This window comes from Uranotaenia lowii, chromosome 1, assembly GCF_029784155.1.
Source record: "Uranotaenia lowii strain MFRU-FL chromosome 1, ASM2978415v1, whole genome shotgun sequence".
In the NCBI taxonomy this organism is placed as follows: Eukaryota; Metazoa; Arthropoda; class Insecta; order Diptera; family Culicidae; genus Uranotaenia; species Uranotaenia lowii.
Window position 1 is genome coordinate 178,072,527 of NC_073691.1, and position 23,256 is coordinate 178,095,782.

The following is a 23,256-nucleotide window of genomic DNA, read 5'->3' on the forward strand; positions in this document are numbered from 1 at the left end:
TTAATTGTTGATTTCCGTTTATTATTAGACTGTATAATATAGATTAAGACAACAATATCTAAAGGTTTTGGACTTATTTTTGTAAAATTTCTATTTCAAGCACATAACTATGAATGTAAAGAAACAATAAAGTACAAAAAATCGAAATCTTCACCGTTTTTCATACATGCATTGGTCAAGCAAAAATATAATAGCAAAAATTCTGTCACCAAACCAAGAATATTATTCGTAAAACTTTCAACTTACGCCGGACTTGGCTGTATTTGATTTCTAATACTTGAATTATTTTAGGAGAAGGTAAAATTTGAAAACTGAAATTTTTTAATTCGAATATTTTAAAATTGATTTTTATCGTTAAATTTGATCTTAAGATTAGTTTCGATTGATGTTGACTCTGATCGAATAAAAGATTCTTTTTGAAACTTCAAAAGTACAGGTTCATTGGGGTGATATGTGAACTATTTCATCATCGAATTTCGATATCTCGCTTTGTCTAAACCTACTTTTGCTTATTTGTACAAGGGTGGCAGCGAAAAGAGTTATTTCGATTTTCGAAAGCCCAGCAAATAAATTTTTAGTTCGGCCCAAAAAACAGACCTGTGAAAAATTACAGTGTATTCGGATTTGTCTCTCAAAGCACCTAAACTCACAATTTTTTGGCTTTCACAAATCAAAAATGAAATTTTTTTTACACTCAAAAATCACTTTAGCAAATTCGATTTTGGCAGTTTTTTTTCTCCGGGAAAATTTTGTTAAAACCCAGAAATTACTCAACAAAAATTAAGAAAAAATATTTTTTCCATCATCGAAACTCATCGATAGATTTCAAATTGTATTTTAGGCTTCCAAAAAATCTTTTTTATTTTTTATTTTTATAAAACTGGCTCAAAAAATCGTTTTGGAGGCAAAGGTAAATAGAAATTTTTTACAACAGAATCGCCTTCGACTATTTTTTGATAAATTTTAAAGATTTGCAAAGTTTGTCAACAATGACAACAAAGACAAAAATTACAAAAATGACAAAATGACAAAAATTACAAAAATTACAAAAAATACAAAAATTACAAAAAAAAAACAAAAATGACAAAAATTACAAAAATTACAAAAAATACAAAAACTACAAAAATGTCAAAAATGAATGACATAAATGATACAAATGACAAAATGATCAAAATAACAAAAATAACAAAAATGACAATAATAATACGAATGACAAAAATGACAAAAACGACAAAAATGACAAAAATGATAAAAAAAAACAAAAATTACAAAAATGACAAAAATGACAAAAATGACAAAAATGACAAAAATGACAAAAATAACAAAAATGACAAAAATGACAAAAATGACAAAAATGACAAAAATGACAAAAATGACAAAAATGACAGAAATGACAGAATTGACAGAAATGACAAAAATGACAGGAATGACAAAAATGACAAAAATGACAAAAATTACAAAAATTACAAAAATGACAATAATAACAATAATTACAAAAATGAAATTCTCCTTACACAAATGTGTTCTTAAAATCAGTACCTTATAATTTTAATAAAAATGATTATCAGATATTTAAGAAAACACGGTCAATTAAATTTTGTGGTGACTATCCATCACTTAGTTTGTAGAAAGTGATCAAATAAACTAGGCTTTTATGCCAAGATGATTGCATAAAACATCCTCAATATTGATTTTATTGGTTGTTCAAAGTATATTTTGGAATTATCAATTGATGGAAAACTACAGTAAATTTTTGCCTTATGTTAAACTGAAGATTTATTAAATTTTAAATATCCGATGTTTTATTCCCAATTTTGAAGTGCATTTTTCCATGAATACAAACCGATTATCGAAATGGTATATCGATCTTCTTCTTTGCTTAGCCCTAAAGTATCATAGAATGCATAAAAATTACAACTTTCAATCGGGTTTGAGTAAAAAACGTGCACTGAAAACCGAATCGGTTCACTAAATGTGTCCCAAAAAGCAGCATAAAAATTTGGTTGAAACCGACACAGTTCAAAATAAAGTTAAAAATTTCGTAAAAAAATATCTTCTTATTGAGAAATGCACGCTCTGAACATTGTGTTGGTTTTGAGTCGTTTTGATCCAATTTTTTGGAGCATCATTTGCCTACACTGGGGCGTTTAACATCTAATGATTTCGAAGGTTACTGTGAAAAGCGTTTGTAAAAAATCGAATATGTTAATATTTTTACAATAAAAAGTAATTTTAGTGACAGAATATTAGTAGAAGATAGCAATATGAAGCACATGTCGCAATGTATTCGGGTGTTCCGCTTATGCATTCCGCATACTTGGTCATTTTCCTTAGCAGGTGCATATTCCCCCGAAATATCCTATCCGATTTCCATTGGTGAGGTGATTTCGTATGAGCAATCTGCGGCCCGCGAACTGCATCCAATTTTCAAAACTGGCTCTGCCTTTTTGTGACACGCTCCAAATTTTGCTTAAGTTGTTGCTCATTGAAAATAAGTAAATTATTTATTGTTTTTACTCCAGGAGCGGTCCGCAAAAAAGTATTTAAAAAAAAGTTGAGTCTTTGATTTAAAAGGTTGCTTGAAAAAATTTAAGTCGTATCCATATATCAAGTAAGAACAATCAATTTTCTTGATGAATTTGACCCATTTTCTCAATTTAAATCGCTCGGGGAAATCAATCGTTTTATGTAGGAATTTCCGAAATATGTTGAATTCCAAGAACTTACGAGATGAACACTCTACTTTCAATCAGTTCTAGCATCTGAACTTAGAAGTCCTGTGGTTATATTTACAGCTTCGATATTTATACATTTATACAACGTATTGTATACATATTTGTTTGTATTTTATGGAAGTGACACAAAATTGAAAATTGTTGTTACAACCGCGTATGAACGCAAAACTGATCAAATGTTTTTTTTTAATTACAAAGAACGAAAGAAGAATTTCATCATTCACAGAAAGTTTCAACGATTTTCATAAACCCCTTCGGTAAAAGGGAGGATTAGGTTAAACCCTCCCATAAATCTGAAAAAAAAATCAAGAGCGGTGACCCGAAAACGGCTGCTCCCAATGCAATGATACAAATAAATAATGACCTCCACCATATGGGAACACGAATAACGATTGGCGACAAACATAATCTCGGGATTTCTGCCGAAAACCGCTTACCACCAAAATGACCTTTCCATTTTCGAAACCCCGGAGGCAAAATGCATTTACGATTTGGTCCAATCAAAAGCTCTCTCTCACACACACTCACACATTTCGGTGGCCAGCCGAATAAAGTTTTCAATTTTAACCGTAAGCTCTATCTGTCTGATTTTAGCCCTAGCCACTAGCCCCCGAAAAACACGCGGATCCATCATGAATTATCGCCGCTTAGAAAGCATCCTGGCCACGACGAGTTCGCCTCCACCTTCGCCGTCATCAGCTTTGGATGCAATCGGTGCCGATAATGGCCGGCAGCAGCAACCGCAACCATTTGGGCAACCATTTCGCCGCAGCCACACGATGAGATCGTCCTTCACGTCGTTGCGAAGTTTGAAAACACGCCTCAAACATCCGGTGGCTGCTGCGGTCAGTTCCGGAAGCGGGGGTGGCGGCAAGTATAGCCACCTGGTGGGATCCCCCGGAAGTGGTCGGCATCGCCAGCATTATCATCAGAATGGTCAAAACATTAGTAGTAGTAACATCAACGGACAACCCATCATCGGCAGCAACTCCTCTCTAACGGCCAAAGCGAACGTCAAAGCCAAGTTGCTGAAGCTGCGGGAAACCTACGCCGAATTTAGGCGGCTGCAATCCTCATCCCATTCCTCCCTTTCTAGTCAACACAAATCGAAGGACGCCACCCCCAATTCCAAACCGGGCAGCGCTAACTTCAAAGTTCCGGAGAATATGCCCCCAAAAGCTGCCGCCCTGCTCCTAGAAGGGGCAGGGGGTACCGGTTCAAAATCCATCCGAAGGGTGCAATCACTTCGGATCACTAGCAGCAGCACTGGACCTCCGGATGTTTCCAAAACGTACGGAGCAACCATCGGTGCCAGAGACGTCGTCAATCGCAATTTGCATCAACAGCAGCCGGTACTGATGGTGCGAAAAGTTAACCGGCAATCAAGAGGCGGCACCGACGATGCCCTTGCGGTTAGTGTGGAATCGCTCAACGACGCCGATGATCCGGGCTCGAATGGACCGACCCGGACAGCCACCATCCGGAAGAGCTCGGTGTGGGCCAACAGCAGCAGCAGTAAGGGATTCACTTTTAGTTTTTTTGTATTATTTATAGAAGATTTGGAACTGTTCATGTAGTTAGTTGCTCAAACATTGGAAATTTTGACGGATTTGTTTCACTTTTAAAGACATCTTTTTCAAGTAAAATTTTACAATATCTGGAGGTATCAGGTATCAGAAAAGGGGTAGACTCAAAAGCGGTACGTTATCCAAACACACCGGAAAATTGTGCCTAGCCTTTATTCTGACGTAAATAGGATTAAAACTTACGGTAACACATGGCATCCAAATAAGCGCCGCCCTTTTAGTATTTAAGCGGTTTATGCTTTTGAAGCGCTATTGATGCATATCCTCCATTTTTAATTTTCAAATTCCCGGTTTTTTCTCGAGTTCCACGGATGAGAGTTTATGTTTTTTTCTGGAAACTTTAAAACTTGGCCGTATGAACAGAGGGAGGGGGTTTGGGACTTACCGCCCCATGAGGGTCCAGGCAAGGCCGGTTTGACAGGGGGGGGGGCAAGGTTAGGAGTTTCAAACCCCCCTCCCCTCCCAGCACCTCCATGGAGATTTTTCCAAGCAAAATTCTTAGTTAAAGAAATTGATTAACCGTCGCACACAGGGGAAAACAGTACAAAAAGGTGATCAAAGTTGTTCACGCCAAAACGAAGCGTTTTAGACCTATAGTGTCTTCGGGAAATTATATCTACATTTCTGCAAAATGAGCTTTTGATAAAAGTGATTAAATCACCTACTAGTGAGATAGAAAAATAATTTTTCGGAATTTTCATTTTAGAGCTGTCATGTCTTCAACAAGTTTTTAGGTTGTAAAAAGTGCAGACGTCAACATCGTAGAAGCTAACCATAAAAAGTTAGAAAGGTTCAAAAATTAAAAATAATTTTTATCAAAATTTTTAGTTTTTTTACGTTATTTTTTCAGGCAGAGCTTAAACATGCAAGGTATGTTCAAAAGAGTTTTGAGTCACTCTAAATTAAACACACACCTAAAAAAACTATTTAGACTGAAACAAGATATGTATATTGAAAAAACTAAGAAAATATTGCTGTTTTCAAACAACTGTATCTTCCTGATTCGGGCGATTTCAGTTAATGTTTTGGTTGCATTATAATCAGGCATATTTTACGTGTATCAAAATGTATAGTTTTAAACGTTAAACCGTTTATTTTGAAGCTTAATGATTTTTTAAATGATGATTTTTGTTCATAACGATACCCTTGAGAAAGACCAATGTAATTGGTGTTTTCAGAAAAATAGATATTTGCTTGGAATCCAAGAACGCAAAAACAGCCACAAATAGAATATTAAACATCACTAACGATCGATAACATAAACCTTATTCGAATTATTTTCAGCAAAGAACACTCATTCATGAAATTTTACTTTCTCCATCAATCAATGCAAATTTTATCAAGCAGATGTTGTGTTCTGTCCAAAACTAATTTCTCATCTTTTCCCTTAACAATACTCAATGAAAGCATAAATACGATACTTTGATCCAAGGGTTTGATGAAATTATTATTTATTCGTCTCATTGATCAGTTTTGCATTCTTCAGTTAGCAGAACTTATAATGAACAAAACTTTCTAATCCGATAGCTCACGAATAACTAAGCAAGAAAATGAGTTCACTAACTAAAAGTTAGCGGACTAATTAGCGATTAGCCGAAACCCGGTTTTTTGCTACTGGAATCGATTTTGTTTTTCATGTAGATTAATTGGTTCATCAGTTGACAATGATTGATTTCACTCACATGTGATTCATTTTTAAACTTCAACGGAAGACGGAAAAATATGAAAATTATAACAGCCAATTTTAAATTTCTTAATGTCATATCGCCAAACTAGAGGTGATAGACAACATCTGACAAAAGATTTGAGTCCAAGACGCCAAAATTTTACAAATACAATACAATTTTACGCAAAGGTTTCCTAAACACTGTTCCAAATTATCAACTAAATTAAACACATATTTTTTCGAAATGGTAAGACGATTTTATTTTAACAAAAATCCTTTTGCTATAATAAAATCAAATCTTTTCCACCTGATTGAATTTTCAAATAAATTACCGAATTTTATAGCGCTAGTAAATATTACAATTTTTGATTTTTTTTTTTAAGTTTATCTTTGTTTTTCATATCTGAATCCTTGTGTTTTTTTAGAAGCATATAAATTTAGATTTTTAATATGACAAACAATATTTGTTTCTTAAGTCCTTTCCATGGCCCAATATTTCAATTGAGAGTGCAAACATATTTAGAGCTTTAAATTCCGAAAAATGATTCAAAGTAGCAACTTAAAAGCGTTATTGTGTTAACTGAATTAATTTTTGCTTTGTGTTTTCAATGTTTATCTACGACAAAACTTTATTTTCCTTATTTTTTTATCAGTTTCCTATAATTACTCAAGAAATTAAATTCCCAACCTATACTTTGTCTTTAGAAGCTTTCAATGATGAATTGAACATGTTTAATTGAAAATATATAAAATTTTTATATAAGCCTTTTCCTTTGGTAACTAGGGGAGATGGGGGCATAATGGCCACCTTAAGGAAAACGGTTATTTAACCATAGAAAATAGCTATAATATGGAGGTTACATTATTGTTTCGTGTTCAGACACTTGAAAAGCCTATTCCCTAACGGGCTGAAACGTGAAAAACTAGATGAAAACGTTAAAAAATGCATTTTAAAAAATTTTGCCAAAAGCTGAAAACCAGCCACTATGGAGGCATAATGAGAACCCCCCCTGAGGCAGTATGAGCACCATTAATCAGAGCAAGATGTGCGTTTTTGCCGGGGAATCTAGCAGCGAATTCAATTCGATGAAGTCAGGTGAGTCGTAGATTCATCAAACAAAGCAATAACAAAATAATCTAGGTCTGTTTGTAGAATACAAACAATTCACGCACGCTCATACATTAAGTGCTTTGTTCGGAGGATGATGCTACTAGCCGTATAATGTAACAAGAAAAAAATCGATCATGAATTGTGAATGGAAAAAAATCACCTCGAACAGAAATCTAACTCTAGTCTTTTGATTACCTCTCCGACACCTTACCAATAGGCTAAATTGTCGGATGAAAACTAGTCAAGGTGTGGCGCTATAAATCAATTTTAATTCGCTGCTAGATTCTACGGCAGAAAATGCTCATTATGCCTCGATAATATGGTGCTCTATATGCCCCCAGTCAACAAATTTAAGTAAAAACGTGTTTTAAAATTGATAAAAGTGAAAAATCAAAAATTTTTTGATGGTAAAAATTGAGAAACAATGTGTACATCATGTTGCAGTGCGTACATTATAGATCAAGGTTATTTTAAGATCATAAGAGCTTATTTCGTGGTGCTCAAAAATTATAATATTTTCGTAACTTGAGAACCAAGCTAGTTTTTTTTAAATATCTCTGTAAAGATGATAAGGAGATTCCTTTTTTTGTGAAAAATTAATACTATAGGAAGTACGAAACAAATCCTCATGAAAATTTATTTAAGAAAATACGCACTTTCATAGAAAAGCGTAGTTCTCATTATGCCTCGGGTGCTCGTTATGCCCTCATCTCCCCTATATATTATCGTGGAATATTTCAATCAACTCTTCAATTGAAAATAAAGAAAAGAAATGTAAATAAAAACCGATGATAATATAAAATCACTATAAAAATCTAAATAATATTTTATCAGGGTTAATTTTTTACCTGCTTTAAAATTTATTTTAGAGTTAGTACTCACATTTTTTGTTCAAATCTGGTATTATATTTTAGGTATTCTATTTCTGTGCACTGACTCTGATATTCGAAGATTTGAATTCTGGTTTTGATTCGTATTCTAAATTTTCCTTCTTGTTCGTTCCTTGGTGGTCGGAAATATTGATCTTAAATTTGAAAACTAGACTGCTTGAGAATTATTTTGAAACCAATAATTTACTCAGAAGAAGGAAAAATCAATGATTCGATATTTTGATTCTGGTTACTTTTGAACCGAATCAGTTAAATTTAAAATTTTTGAGTTTGTATGTTGCTCATTAGTTGAAAAATGGTTTTAAGAATTAACAATATTTATCGTGCATTTTTGATATTGTTATTTCCAGCAACATTTGAATTTCGAAAACCACCCCATGAACGAACCCTTCGCACGGGCCTGGGTTTATTATTTCTTTTTGTTGTATATATCACACTTTACTACCAGGGATTCAGGAAAATCAAGCGAGGTTTGCTACTTTATACTCAAAATTTTAAATTCCTAGTTCAATTAAATGTTTTAGTAAGGTTATCCAAGAATAACAATTTTGACTGAGATCTAATGCATAAACCTCGAAAACTACGTCAAGGATCAGAATTTTGTTTTTTTCAGTTTTTGAAAATGAACTTCGGCAAGCAATCCAATTTGTATTTAACAAACGAAATTTATTTTTAAACCGACGTTTCGATATCGAATGATATCATCTTTAGGGATTCTAAAATGTGTTTTTAATGTGTGATGTGTGATCTAACTTAACTTACAAAAGTGCATCGATATTTTTGCTATAATAAACGCTTACTGTCAAACAGTTTGGATTTCTTCGTCTCTTTAGATTCACTTCAAAACTCTAACGACAACTAGATAACCAACTCCAACAACATGATAAACCAGCACAGCTCATGGAAACACGTCCGTATTCAACAGAGCCTCGAATCGAACTTCTTGACTGAGGCTGGGGAAGTTTTCTGTTATAGTATGAGACTCCTCCCTCCTACTGGAAGAGAAGAGGGGGTCTCCCAAACAAAAGAGAAATGTTTGCATTACTTGAGAACCTTTCAAGCAAATGGTCTCAAATATGACATGGGAGGTACGAAAAATATTTCTATGAATATGTGGTACCCCCAAACAACAAAGAAATGTTTCAATGATTATTCGATAACTCTCTTTTTTTCCAGTGGGAAAAAAGAAAGGGAGAGGGGGGCTTCAATACAATTTTTTTTGCATAATTCGATAACTTTTTTAACAAATGTAACCAAATTGGAATGGGGGAGTATTTGGATATGGTAAAAAAGTTCTATGATTGTTTAAGGCCTCTCTCTACTTTCATTGGAAGGATAGGAAGAGGGGAGGGGGCCCAAACAATTTTTGAAATACCCGATAACTGATCAAGCTAAGGGAATCGTTGAAATACGAAGGTATTTGTTTGAAGCCCTTCCTACCTTTCATTGGGAAAACAGAAAGGGGTGAGGGGGTTCCCATACAATTTTTTTTGCATAACTGCAAAAATAATCGATCAAATGGAACTGAATTTGGCATGGGAGAATAATTGGATACGGAAAAAAACCCTATGGTTTTTTGAGACCTTCCTCTGATCCCAGTGAACAAATAGGAAGAAGGAAGGCGGCCATCACAGTTTTTTTTATGATGCCGAGAATTAATCAGGTGATAATTACCTAATTTTTTATGGGACTGTATCTTGATACTTGTAGACGCTTGATGTCTTCAGCAAAACTTAATAGTTTTTTATGGTGCATATTTTGGTATAAAATTTTTGCCAAGGGGTCCACCGATAGCGAGATAAAATGCTAACTTTTATTCAAATAAGGGTTTTGATGTCTTCGACACAGTTGTTTTCTGATCAAAATACATAAATTTGTCGAATATTTCAAAGTCCTATTACATCACCCTCAGGAGTTACAGTCAAAGTAAAAAAATACCTTGAAAAAAATAGTTTTTTATAATCAGACACGTTGTAGATTGGATAAAATAGTTTGCTGTCTTCGAAACAAAGTTGTAACAAGCCAAGCAACTGGTTCATACATTATGATGGTTTTAGAAGTTGCTGAAGCTCTATAGAAAGTATTTAGTGTACATTATTAGCAATTTTGGAAGGCTCGACCATCAAAAAATACAAAAGGGCAAAAAGTTTATTTTTTTCCTTGCGCTTGTATTTAAATAGAGCGCGTGGAGACAAATGGCGCTATCACCAATTTGTTGTACTTGGTTCAAGCTTCAATGTGATTTATTTGTTTTGAAAATCCATTTGAACGTTTTTGCAATAAACGCTCGTGAAGTTGATAAAAAATAAAAATTAAACTTACAGTAAGTTAGCTAGGAATCGTCGTAGAATGTTAAAATCTTGTGCAAAACGTGTGGTTTGAATGTCTCAACAAAAGTTTAGAACAACAAATGCTTGTAAATCCTTATCTGACAATAGTTAAGTTCAGGAAACTACTTTAAAGAAACTTTTAAACAACTCTCAAAATAAAACCTCTATAATTCTGCTTCGAGCAGAGATAGAATTTTAATGTTTTCAACCGTATTTTACAACTTTGTAGAACAAAATAAAGCTGTATCTCTTGAAATAAAAAAAAAACAGTTTGAATTTTAATTTTTTTTATAGTAGACTTTCATGAATTTCAACTTATGAAGCGTATTTGAAAGGGCAAAGGTTCTGAAGACACTTTAAAGCTTAGATTAAAACAAATGCGCCAAGAAAAAAGTTCCACTTTTTGCCCTCTTGGACCACTGTGCAGCGGGGTATGAATTGGGAAAAGGGGGCTCTCATACAATTTTTTACATAACTCTATAACATTTTAAGCAAATGGGGCCAAATTTATCATAGGAAATTATATTGAAATAATAATTTTAGATTCCTCCTTTCTTTTCAGTGGGGAGACAGAAAAACGAGAGGGGTGTATCCATACTTTTTCTGTAATAATTTTGTAGGAATTTCGCATAGAAAGGCCTCGAGTACAAGATTTTTTTTCATGATTACAAAACAGGTAGTTAATCTCGATCGAAAAAGCAGGCTTTCTCAAAACCAAACTTCGTAATGAAAAAAAAATTTTTTAGTGCGGAGTTGCAAAATAAAGTTATTTATGCAACAAGTTGCAGGGTGGCCACCCATTCGGGAAAAACGGGAAAAGCGGGAAAAAGACGGGATTTGAAATCCAACGGGAAAAAAGCGGGAAAAAGCCGGGAATTTTTTCGAAAAGCCGGGAAATTTTGGCTCAGTAAAAGTCTGTTCAATGAAGTTAAGTCGAAATAGGTCGAAACAAGTAAAAATGGATTGACAGTTGATCACCAGTCTCTTTCCAATTGACTTCAATGAATTCTAACAGGTCGAAACGAATCTTCCTGCCGAGTTGAATCGGTTTCGACTAGTTTCAACTTGCTTCATTTAACAGCGGGAATAACGGTAACGAAATTGTCAATGCAGTATGCTCGCAATTCTCACTCCAGGTATGTCGAGTCCTTAAAAGCAAAAAATAGACAAGAATCTAAAAAAACCTATTGGAAAACGGAAGCGAAAAAATTGAAGGTGTTATCTGACGCTCAGAGAGAGGCAAGCTCGATGGACGAAAAAACTAAAATACTTCAAAATATCTGAGAAACAAATACAGCGAATAAACGATTATCACACACATTTTAATTGATATAAGGTCCACTGGGGTAAGTGTGGACGGTTTTTCATATAGTTCAACTTGAAAAACCCATTAAAATAGCAGTGGTTTAGTTTTGATAAAATAACATTCAATTTGATGCAGAACATGTTGTTTACAAACGCTGAAGAGATGAGCTTGATAGACGCAAAGCAAGAAAAGTTATCTCGTATATTGTTCTGGTGTCTTCACTTATCCCGCTTTATGGGGTAAGTGGGGACGGTCGATTTTCCCTTTGATTTCTCAGGAAATTTTCAACAAATTTTATTTTCTTGGTTTAGGACGTTACTTTATTGCACGAACCGTCAAAAATAGGAAATGAAGTTCATGGTACTATTAGTAAGGTATCTTTCAACGATGACTATGAGTAATTTATGTTGCAACACACGATTTTACAAAAATATATAGGTACTTATTCCAGAACAAACAAGTACTTTATCGAACTTTTCATGATCCGAATGCTAAATATAGCTAAATTATATTGGATGAAGGAGAGTAAATTGATAAAAATGTGTAAACATCAAGTCTGTAGCCCTCCCCACCTACATCCCAGGTAGGGTTTGGAGACACAATTTCATTTTTTTGTGTATAAACTCTTTTTTCTTCATTTTAAACCGATGTTTCTTTTCGTAACTGGTTGTTTCAAATGTAAGGATTGCTTCAATTTAGAGTTTTTCATCAAGAGTTAGCTAGTCATTTTTTCGAAAAAACGGCATGTTTTGTTTTCCTGGCGCAAAAGGTCATGACAGCCATTGTTCAAGACAAAAATGAAAATTTCAAATATTTCTATAAATATACTATCTAGGGATGGGTATACATACATTGATACATACATACATACCAAATAGAATCGTTTTAGTTTGTGATCATTTAGGTGATGGAATTCCATGTTTTTTTTTGTAATATCTTGTTATTTTATCTACACCCTTTGTGTTTTTATCTTCCCAATGGAGCATATATGATCCACCTCTAAACCCGAATTTATCAAATGGATCATAAAAATAGCCTTAAATTATGCATCTGAAAAACCTCGCGGGAAGGAAAGGGTTAAAAATTAAAAAAAAAACCCCTGTGTATCAATCTAATGATTTGTAGTTTAATTGGTAGAAATAACCGAAAAAAATCATTGAAAGATCATATACCACTGGAAGAAATAAATATTCACAAAAATATTCGGAATTTTACTTGGTTTTCTGTTTTATAAAATCGGGAATTTCGTGAGACCATGCGGGAAAAAGACGGGAAAAATGCGGGAAATCAAAAATCGATTTTGAGAGGCCACCCTGAAGCTGCAAGAAGTGGATTTTCTCAGTACGGATCGTACATTTTTTTTCCAACGAAGTTTGCCGAGTTGGATAATGTCGAGCGTTGCAAAAATCGAGTTTTACAACGAGTTGCATACACAATTTTTCGCAGTACCGAAAAAATCCTTCAGAGTCAAGTTTTTCAACCTGAAGAGACAGAATGGATGTGTGTTGATTTTCAAACAGATTTCGAAATAAAAAAATGCGGCCTTTCTATCCAAGATTTGTTAACAAAATGACACGCTATGTGTTCTCTTTTTCTTTCTACTGTCGTTCTCATTCTCGCTTCCGTTCCCTTTTTTGCGAAACTGACAGCCAGTGATGTCAACCTTCCAGATTTTGTCTGGATCTTCCAGACTTTTTGGACTATTGTCAGACATTTTTTCAAGTTTCCAGACTTCCAGACATTTCCAGAGTTTTGAGTTTCGACATAAACTTTCTGGCAAAACAGTCAAAATTAAAAATTTTCGTTGCAAAATGGCTGGTGATGATGCGAATAAGAAATTGAAAAGGGAGGAACGCCACAAAAATGGTTGTAAAACATGAAGTTAAGCATAGATCGTATCACTGCCGACACCACTACAATGGTTTCAGGTATTGATAGTGTTATAGTGTATTTGATTTATGATTTTTATCAAGTAAGAGATGCGTATTATTTCCTACACTGCAATATTGCAATCTGCTGACCAATAAAAAGGTCGTCACCTATAAAGTTCGCTATCAAGAATTTTCCAGACATTGTTTCTAAATTTTCCAGATATTTTTGAAAAACAGTTGGCATCTCTGCTGACAGCACCAAGATTCCACATACTAAAATGTTTTCATTCTGTTTTGGTACAACGTATTTATTTGATCCGATTGAGAATATTGTTTTTTCTCACTTTTATTAATTTAATTTTTTTATTCAGGTACATATATCCGTATTCATTACAATGTGTATATGTTAAAACTGGTCGAATAAATTATTAACGGTCGCCATAGAAAAACGAGATTCAACAGTGGAGTTTTTTTTTCACTTCAAATACCTCTCCTACCAAAATAGTTCAGGAAAATGAAGCAAACATAGAATAGCAAATCGAAATTTCCATTCGAAAGATGGACTTGGTGTAATATTTGTTCTTCAAATAAATTGGGTGCATGGAGACATTTCCAGAGGGAATTTGGTGCACATTCCTAACTCTACAAACATGCATTCTTTTTAGTACCCGTTTTATTCCTTCCATTTCTTTTTAACAAAGCTTATGTAAGGTGCCAGATTTTCGGCAGCCGAATTTCATTCGGTGTTGCATTTTATACGTACTTTGCTACATTCCCCCAAATCGTACCTGTGCTGAGCGCTGCCTTGAGAAAAACCAAAACTTAAACCCCGAAGAGCGGAGAATGTATTTGGTTGACGCTTTTGCTGTCCCCGAGTGGTGGAATTGGGTGAGAATGAAAACAGATATACCCCGGTTCCTGGTAATGAGCGGTTTGGGTATGATATTTTCCACTTTGCGGTAATGTTTAATACATTTATAAACAGAGCAGCAGGACCCGTGTGTTGTTATTATCGCAATTTGTGTGGCACTGAATGTTTGTATATTTAATGAGGCATAATTGAATTTTTGCATTACATTTTTAAACAACTCAGTTCATTCCATAAGTTGTTTTTTTTTGCTGCCGTTATAAGTATGAAACAAAGCCGGCTCAATTTTAGTCAGATTTTATCGGTTGATAAATTGTTCATGTTCTGACCTGTGATTACCAACAATCGATCCCCCTTGATAGCTCAATCGGGGACCGCAAATTAACCATGAACCATTTGCTATTTATGCTAACCACATAAAATCAATTACAAATGGTCATTGTGAGGATTCAGGTAACTGGAAAAATAACTCCATTTCTGTTTCATGGAAACGTCATTTCCAAACATAAATTTTTAACGCTTCAATTGAAATTTATTTTAAATTTCAGACACAAAATGTAAATAAAAAACTTGTTGATAATCTCGATTTTTGGATGCTGCTCCAGAAGAAAATCCGTCCGGTGTTGCCAGATATTCCGGGTAGAAGTATCATTTTACTCATTGAGAAATGAGTACTTTCCCGATTACGATTAGAAAATGTGAGAAGTGGAGAGTGATAAACAGCTATCGCTAATGTGATTGAGCGTAGTTTAAGGTCTAGGCTGACGGAAATGAATAAACGTCAACTCTATTCCACCACTAAAACCTGCGTTGAATCCATACAGAAATTCATTGACCTTAAAATGCATTTCGATTTCCGCTTTGATTGAATCACTTTCCTTCCTATTTCCAGGAAAGGGAAACCAAAGCCCAAGGCGACAAAAATGTAAATCGATTCCATTAGGGAGCACGAATTTCAATCAACGGCATGCAGTAGCATCATTCGAGATGCATTTTCCTGGAAAGAAGGCGCTCGTCCGTTCGTCTTTTTCGCGTAAAATTTATTCAATTTCCAATGGAGGAAACGAGGAAGAAAAGGATGCTTAACAAGTCCGCTCCACCCACGGTTAGATGAGATTTTTTGGCCATTTCCTAGCGAGTTTTTCTTCTCAAGCTGTGAATCCCCAAAAGAGTCGCTGAAAGAATGTTTTGGTGTAATTAAATTATCTTTCCTAAATTGATTTTTTTTTATTTGCGTTAATCCGACATTTCGGAACAAGTTGAAGATTTTAAACTCAAACAAATTTCAACGCTGGCACATTTCCATTAGGAAATTTAATGCGATTTTCCATTCCTTAACTTGACAGGGACAGGACAGGAACGACAGGACGAGTTTGACACAGGAAAAAGTAAATTCAAAACAGTACCAGCACCAAACTCGAACCAATTCCTGGAATGTGATGGAATTCAATGTTTTTCATCGCTTCGCCGAGAGTTTTTTTTTTTCATCGCTCTACTTCTGGAAATTCTCAGCCGTAATTTGTACAATCGTCAGTCTCGTTAGACAAATGTGCGTCGTCGTCCCGGTATGAAAATTGAACCGGAAGTCTTGTTGGCTGATTACTCGTCGGCTGTCTGGCGTATTGAAAATCCGGGATCCGGGAAAATTATCTCTCGCTCCTCTTGATTGAACCCGGCTGCCTGGGGTAGAACACTGACTGACAGCCATTTGACAGATGATTAGGTGCGGAGATTTATGAGCTGCTGGAATCCGGACAAGGATTAGAATGCTTGGAGCATAATGGATCAATGGCGATTAGCAACAGCATCAGTGATATCTGTATCCAGGAACTGAATGTAAATTTTGAATCAAAACCTAAAAAAACTGAAAAAATACAGAAATTCAGAAACTCGAAATACATAAGCATACATAATAATAATAATACATAATACATTCTGAAACTCAACGCCTTGTTTAGAGCACGCAAAATATCAGCTAACTGGAGCTGTCTGTTTTTTTCGCCTTCTTTTCTCAAAAAACGGAAATGTATGTTCGAAGAATGTCTGACGCTTGTTAATAGAGTGGTCGATTGACAATGGCGCGTAACTCCTCACTCATTGTTTCAAAACCGCCAACCATCCGTCGACGATGAATGGGGAAGAAAGCCCTCAACCTTTTAAGGATGCTGCCCCTTTTTTGTGCTTTGAAGCTTGAATGATACCGGCAAAGCCGTCCATTGAGTGACGCGCCGAACAGATGGATGAAAACAAAGGCAGGACAGGTACTCTAAGGAAATCTACTTTGACTCTAGCTAGTCTGAGTGGGTTGATTTTTTTTATTTTATTCATATGAACCCTTTCAAAAGCGAAGCAGCAAACTTCGATCACACACAAGTCAGGTGCTTGTCTTCCAAAGCACGCCTTCTCGAAGTAGCTTCGAACCGCTAAAACGGATGTCTTGTGAATTTATTCTGTTGTGGTGCGGCTAAAAATAGTGCTCTTCGATATAGATATGTATGTATCAAGTGTCTGGAACATTAAAATTGGTACTCACATCCCACGCCCATCTAGATCGGAACAGGAAAAGTTTTTACTCCCTGAAATCTGCCACCCCACCTGGCAAATAAAAGGATCTCTCTTCCTAATCCTTTTTCCGATGGAAATGACGATGGCAGGTGGATTCGAAAAGGCAGAAACGAGAAAACAAAACTTTTAGTTTAGATAAGTAAGACGTCTGAAGGAGCTTAACGAAAGTCTACTCCGGCAGTTGGACATTGTTTTACTCTCTCTTGGAGAGTGATCTACAACTTGAACTTTGACAGGATACCTAATGTGTAATACCTGTGCTGATGTCTTACTGCCCCAGACAAGGGTTTTAGCAGTTGAGTTTGCTCAAGTGCCGGTAATATTGCAACTTTGAAGCCCGATTGGTAGGTCGCTCTAAGAAATTTCAAAACATTTTCGATTCCGATAGCCCCAAACAAGAGATCTTCCTTCTTCCAAATGCAGGGTGTGTTTGGTGAATTAAAAAAAAAAAGATTTCCCGAACAAACTTTTCGACATGGAACTGTTTCACTTCAAAAGACATCTTACTTGAAAAACTTTGTTTTCCTTGCCGAGTTTTTTTCCATCACCGTATGGGCAGGGCATTAGAAACAACCATCCAGAAAAATTTAAATTTTAGGCGGTTTTTTTTTGTTCCTTCTTCTGTTCAAAGAGCGTGACACTAACACGATGTGCTTGACAAGGTTGCCGAAATCACAGAAAAATCGCAAAAATTCAGATTTTTTTTTTCGGCAACCTGGGTGCTTGGATGTAAAAATGAGCCTTCCTTCAGAAGTCAAAAAATGGGTAACGAATTAATTCAAATTCAAAAGAATAAAACGCTGAGTGTGAAGTATGGAATTCATCATTTTATGAAAGAACTTCTACAGCTGTTTGGAATGACGAATGGAAACTAATAAATAGATTTTATAAATTTACATATTTTTGCAAGCTTTCGAATTTGAAGCTCTGTTTAGCCTTAACATTCCGAATTATTCATAAAGATTCAATGAAAATTAGGGTAATGTAGGGAAATTCCAAATGAGGCCCTCAGAGCTAAAGGGGTATAAGTGCAAAAATAACACTAGTTTACAACATTTTTGAACTAAGTAAGCTGAAGATCACTTTTGATGTGAAATCAGGCGCCGAATCCGAAAATGAAATTCAAAAAATTCTCAGTAGAACAGTTTTTCAACAGTATATTCAAATATTTCGGACTGCATAACATTAATTTTGATACATTTTTCTGAACTTTATTTTTACATATGATCAACAGTATTGCTAATATTAGTAAAGTTGTAATAGAAAAATTATAAAAAATGATTTTTTAAAGGAAATTTTGTTTTATCGACAGTTCAGGGCTCGATGGTAACATTTGAAATATCTGATTTTCTATGGATTATGGATGTCAATTCAAAAAATATTTCAAGTGGTTATTTATCAAAACGGTTGAAAATTTTAGAAGTTATGGTTATTTTACAAAAAAAAAAGTTATTGCGGTTGAAAATTGTATTTTTTGGCCGCATATTGTCGTCTAAAACGCAATGCGTAAAATGTACTCATAACGTGTTAGACGACAATATGCGGCAAAATGCAATCTTTGAACCGCAATAGCTTTTTGATTTAAGTGTTGCAGCGTTCGGGTAAAGTATTTGTCCTAATTAAGACTGATTTGGTCTTCAGGTTGAAAAGACGGATTTGCTTAGGATGGGCAGATTTTAAAGGCAACTGCTGTTGATTGTTTGTTTTGTTTTCGCGTTCCAGTGGAAAACACGGATTTGATTCGGCCTTCCGGTGGATAAAGATGGATTGGCTTAGGAAGCGCAGATTTTTAAGGCTGCTGCTGCTGCTGATTTTTTGTTATGATTCGGCGTTCCGGTGGAAAAAGACGGATTGGCTTAGGAAGCTCTGACTTTTAAAGCTGTAGCTGCTGATCGTTTTGTTTTAGTCCTCCGATGGATAAAGACGGAATTGGCTTAAGAAGCTAAGTTTTTAAGGCTGCTGCTACTGATTGTTTGTTATGATTTGGTCTTCTGGTAGATGAAGACGGAATTGGTTTAGGAAGCGAAGAATTTTAAGGCTGCTGCTGATTGTTGTGTTTTGGCCTTCCGGTGGATAAAGACGGGAATGGCTTAGGAAGCGCAGATTTTTAAGGCTGCTTCTGCTGATTGTTTTGTTTTGGTCTTCCGGTGGGCAAAGGCGGATTGGCTTCGGCAGCGCAGATTTTTAAGGTTGCTGCAGTGGATTGATTGTTTTGATTTGGTGTTCCGGTGGAAAAAGATGGATTAGCTTGAGAAGCGCAGATGTTTAAGGCTACTGCTGCTGATTGTTTGTTTTGACCTTTCGGTGGATAAAGACGGAATTGGCTTAGGAAGCGAAAATTTCTAAGGCTGCTGCTGCTGATTGTTTGTCATGATTTGGCGTTCCGGTGGAAGACGACGGATTTGATTTGGTGTTCCGGTGGAAAAAGACTGATTAGCTTAGGAAACGCAGATTTTTAAGGCTGCTACTGCTGATTTTTTATTTTGGTCTTCCGGTGGATAAAGACAGAATTGGCTTAGGGAGCGCAGATTTTTAAGGCTGCTGCAGCTGCTGTTTGTTTGTTATAATTTAGCGTTCCGGTGGAAAAAGACGGATTGGCTTGGGCAGCGCAGATTTTAAGGTTGCTGCGGTGGATTGTTTGTTTCGATTAGGCCTTCCAATGGATGAAGATGGATTGTCATTGGAAGCGCGAATTTTTAAGGCTGCTGCCGATTGCTTGATTTGATTTCGCCTTCCGGTGGAAAAAGACGAATTGGCTTGGGAAGCGCAGATTTTTAAGGCTGCTGCTGCTGATTGTTTGTTGTGATTTGACTATCCGGTGGAAAAAGACGGATTGGCTTAGGAAGCGCAGATTTTAAGGATGATGCTGTGGATTGTTTGTTTCGATTATGACTTCCGTTGAAAAAAGACGTTTTGGCTTGGGAAGCGCAGATTTGGCGTTACGGTGGAAAAAGACGGATTAGAAATGGCGTTCCAATAAAAAGAAGGATTGGTTTAGAAAGCGCAGATTTTAAAGGCTGTTGCAGCTGCTGATTGTTTGTTATAATTTAGCGTTCCGGTGGAAAAAGACGGATTGGCTTAGGAAGCGCAGATTTTTAAGGCTGCTGCTGTGGATTGTTTGTTTTGATTTGGCCTTCCGATGGATGAAGACGGAATTGGCTTAGGAAGCGCAGATTTTTAAGGCTGCTGCCGATTGATTGATTTGATTTGGCCTTCCGGTGGAAAAGACGGTTTGACTTGAGAAGCGCAGATTTTTAAGGCTGCTTCTACTGATTGTTTGTTATGATTTGGTCTTTCGGTGGATGAAGGCGGAATTGACTTAGAAACGCTGATTTTTAAGGCTGCTGCTGATTGATTCATTTGATGGGGCCTCCCGTTAGAAAAAGACGGTTTGGCTTAGGAAACGCAGATTTTTAAGGCTGCTGCTGCTGATTGTTTTGATTCGGCCTGTCGATGGATGAAGACGGATTAGATTGAGAAGCGCAGATTTTTAAGGCTGCTGCTGGTTCTGATTGTTTTGATTCGGCCTTCCCATGGGAAAAGACCGATTGGCATAGGAAGGACAGATTTTTAAGGCTGTTGCTGCGGATTGTTTGTTGTGATTTGGCGTTTAAGTGAAAAAAGACAGATTGCCTTAGGAAGCGCTAATTTTTTAGGCTTCTGCTGCTGATTGCAGGATATGCAGAAATTAAATCGAATTTGTAGGATGGAGAATTAATATGTGGAATATGAAATAAAAAATAAGGATATTTGGTTTTAATTTTGTTTTAGAGAGTCAAAGTCGATACGTAAATAATTTCGATTGAGAATAGAGGTGAGAAAGTACGTAGAGATGATAATAAAATGATAGTTGTATTCGGCAACACTGAAGATAAATAAAAAAAAAGAATAAATTCCTATGGCAACGTTTGTTATTTTGTCAACACTAGGCTAAACAACCAAAACAAGGTTTATCATTGATCTATTGTTGTGAGCGACGGACGTGGCTGAATGAATCTCAGAATTGAGATTCGTAAGATTCTTAAAAGACAACTAATTCAACATCTATTCTAACAACAGGATTTAACTGTTTGAAGACCAGTGTTTCCATGTATAAAATGAACTCTTTAAATGACAGTTCTCTTCTCTTTAAGAAAACGTATTGGCCATCTTTTTTCATTGATTTTGGATTGTTAGCGTTGAATTTTTTTTTATCATACTCTATCTATTGATTGTCTTCCATATTCTGTTATATGTATCCAAATATAACTTACACTCTGTAAGAAAGGCTCCAATTCACTGTCAAGTGTTTTAAATCGGGTTTTTGTAGTCTGGAATCCGTTGTTTTAAAATTGGGGGTTTCCCAAATTTGACGAAAATCAGTGAAAAATTGTTTGAGTGTGTCAATTTTTACTTTTATTTTGTAAGGGATTTCCTAGTGTACCCTTTAAGAATGGGAGGGGTTATCAAGTACAATAAATCATCTCGTTATGTCAATATTTGCTTGTGGTTCAAATTTCCTGGAAATTTTGTAAAAATCGTTTGAGTAGAATCGTGTGTTTTGTATGCGCTTTGCATCCTTCCCTCATGCATTGAAATTGGGAGCCATCAGTTAGTATTTTTTTTTTTTTCAATTCATCTGATCAAAACTTTCACCCAAAATCCAACCCTTACTCTTATCATGATTTTTCGATATCAAAGCGTAGTTGACATTATAAAATGAGACCGCCGGCATTAACCACCCAGCGAAACTACATTGCGTATGATTGAAAGAAACAAAATAAAAACTCCACAACCCCCTTTCTTCTAATTCCATTTTGAAGAAAATCATGACATGTTTGGTATTTTCAAATGATTTTCTATTGAATTCCCCTCCCCTCTTTTTTAAAGTAGAAGGGATTATTTAGTACATCAATATAACAATATTATTTCAGGCTGACAACGATTCAGTTGTTATCATTCAGAAGATCTCTAAACATAAAATTAGCCGCGGGACGGACGTTAGAAAGTATCGAATCAAATGTGTGCTTTAAAACGTGCTAAATTGATAAAAAAAAATCCCCAAACTTGGCACCGTTCCAGCATAAATTCTCAACCGGCACTAGCTTTAAGTAAAGAAAACACCCAGAAACCTCTCGAGCCAATGTTTACTATTCGCTTCCGGCGTGCCACAGTGCCATGCCCGTTGACAGAATCTCGCAAAACTATTTTTAGAACCATTGCCGGTTGTAGTTTTTCCCATTCTAGGTCCAGGACCTACCGTATTCACATAAACATGAGCGAGCACCTCGAACCACTTTTAGCAGCTCTTTCCTCGACAGCATGGGCTTCTTCCTATCTTGGTTCCACGAATGGCGCAGAGAAAAATTTAAGAAAAATGGCAAGACTGCACTTTCTGGGTCGGAACCGGAAATGTTTGGCTGCTTTCATTACTGGTTTGTTTTGGTGCTTCCTTTAAATAGTTGTTTCAGTCGAAAACGGTTGGGCAAGATGATTTCGGATAAGTTATATTCTTTTCAGTGAGCTTAAACTTTAATTTCATTAATTGAAAAAGGTACAGAATTTTTTAGCCATCACAGGCAAGGCTTCCGAAATCACAGAAAAATGTATAATTTCACAGAATATTGAGCAAATTTTTATCACAGAATGAGTGTCACAGAACACAGAATTCCAGAAATGTTCACAGATTTCAAAGAATTTTATGATTGTGGACGCTTTTTGAAAATATATTTTTTATGTCAATATAAATTTTGGATTATTAACTTTGAATTGGAAAAAAATCATTAAATTGATTATGTGAGTTAATTGATTCTTCTAAAGTAAAATGTAAAAATCACTCAATAAGACATGACTTTTGAATGAAATTAACTAAACAAGTATCATAAAAACCCGTCACATTATTGGACAAAATCACTGAAAATCAGATTAATTTCCGTCGAAAACTGATTTTTTTCGGCAACTTTGATTACAGGTATTGATGTCAAATTCATAAATTCAGTGGTAAAGCGCAAGACATCCCGATGTATCAAAATGTCTCTATGAGTTTTCCTCAAAGCGTTTTTCGGTCTTCTGCTGTAATTTAATATAAAATTCTCATTGTTTAAGCTAACGGAAAATAATTATAAAATATCACAAAAAGGAGCAACCAATTTCGAACGCCAACAGACCACCACTAGGAAACGCTTAGTATTTTTTTACCCTCCGGTAAAGCAGCTTTCCTTCCATAGAATGGCACCGATCGGTGTTGGTCCTGTACTGTTGTTTCCGGAGTTTCGTCCTTTTCCGTATGATGGCGAAACAGGCGAAGAAATCCACTTCGACACAAATTTGCTCCATAAATTATGGCATC

General features: G+C 35.6%; 1 protein-coding gene across 1 annotated transcript in view; it reads left to right on the forward strand.

Moving 5' to 3' along the window:
• Positions 1-23,256, forward strand: part of LOC129738122 (uncharacterized) — a 91,340-nt gene that overhangs the window by 46,855 nt on the left and 21,229 nt on the right. Inside the window, exon 2 of the mRNA XM_055729309.1 lies at positions 3,330-4,250. Coding sequence (XP_055585284.1) covers positions 3,368-4,250 — 883 coding nt within the window. The 5' untranslated portion in view covers positions 3,330-3,367. The remainder of the gene's footprint in view (positions 1-3,329; positions 4,251-23,256) is intronic.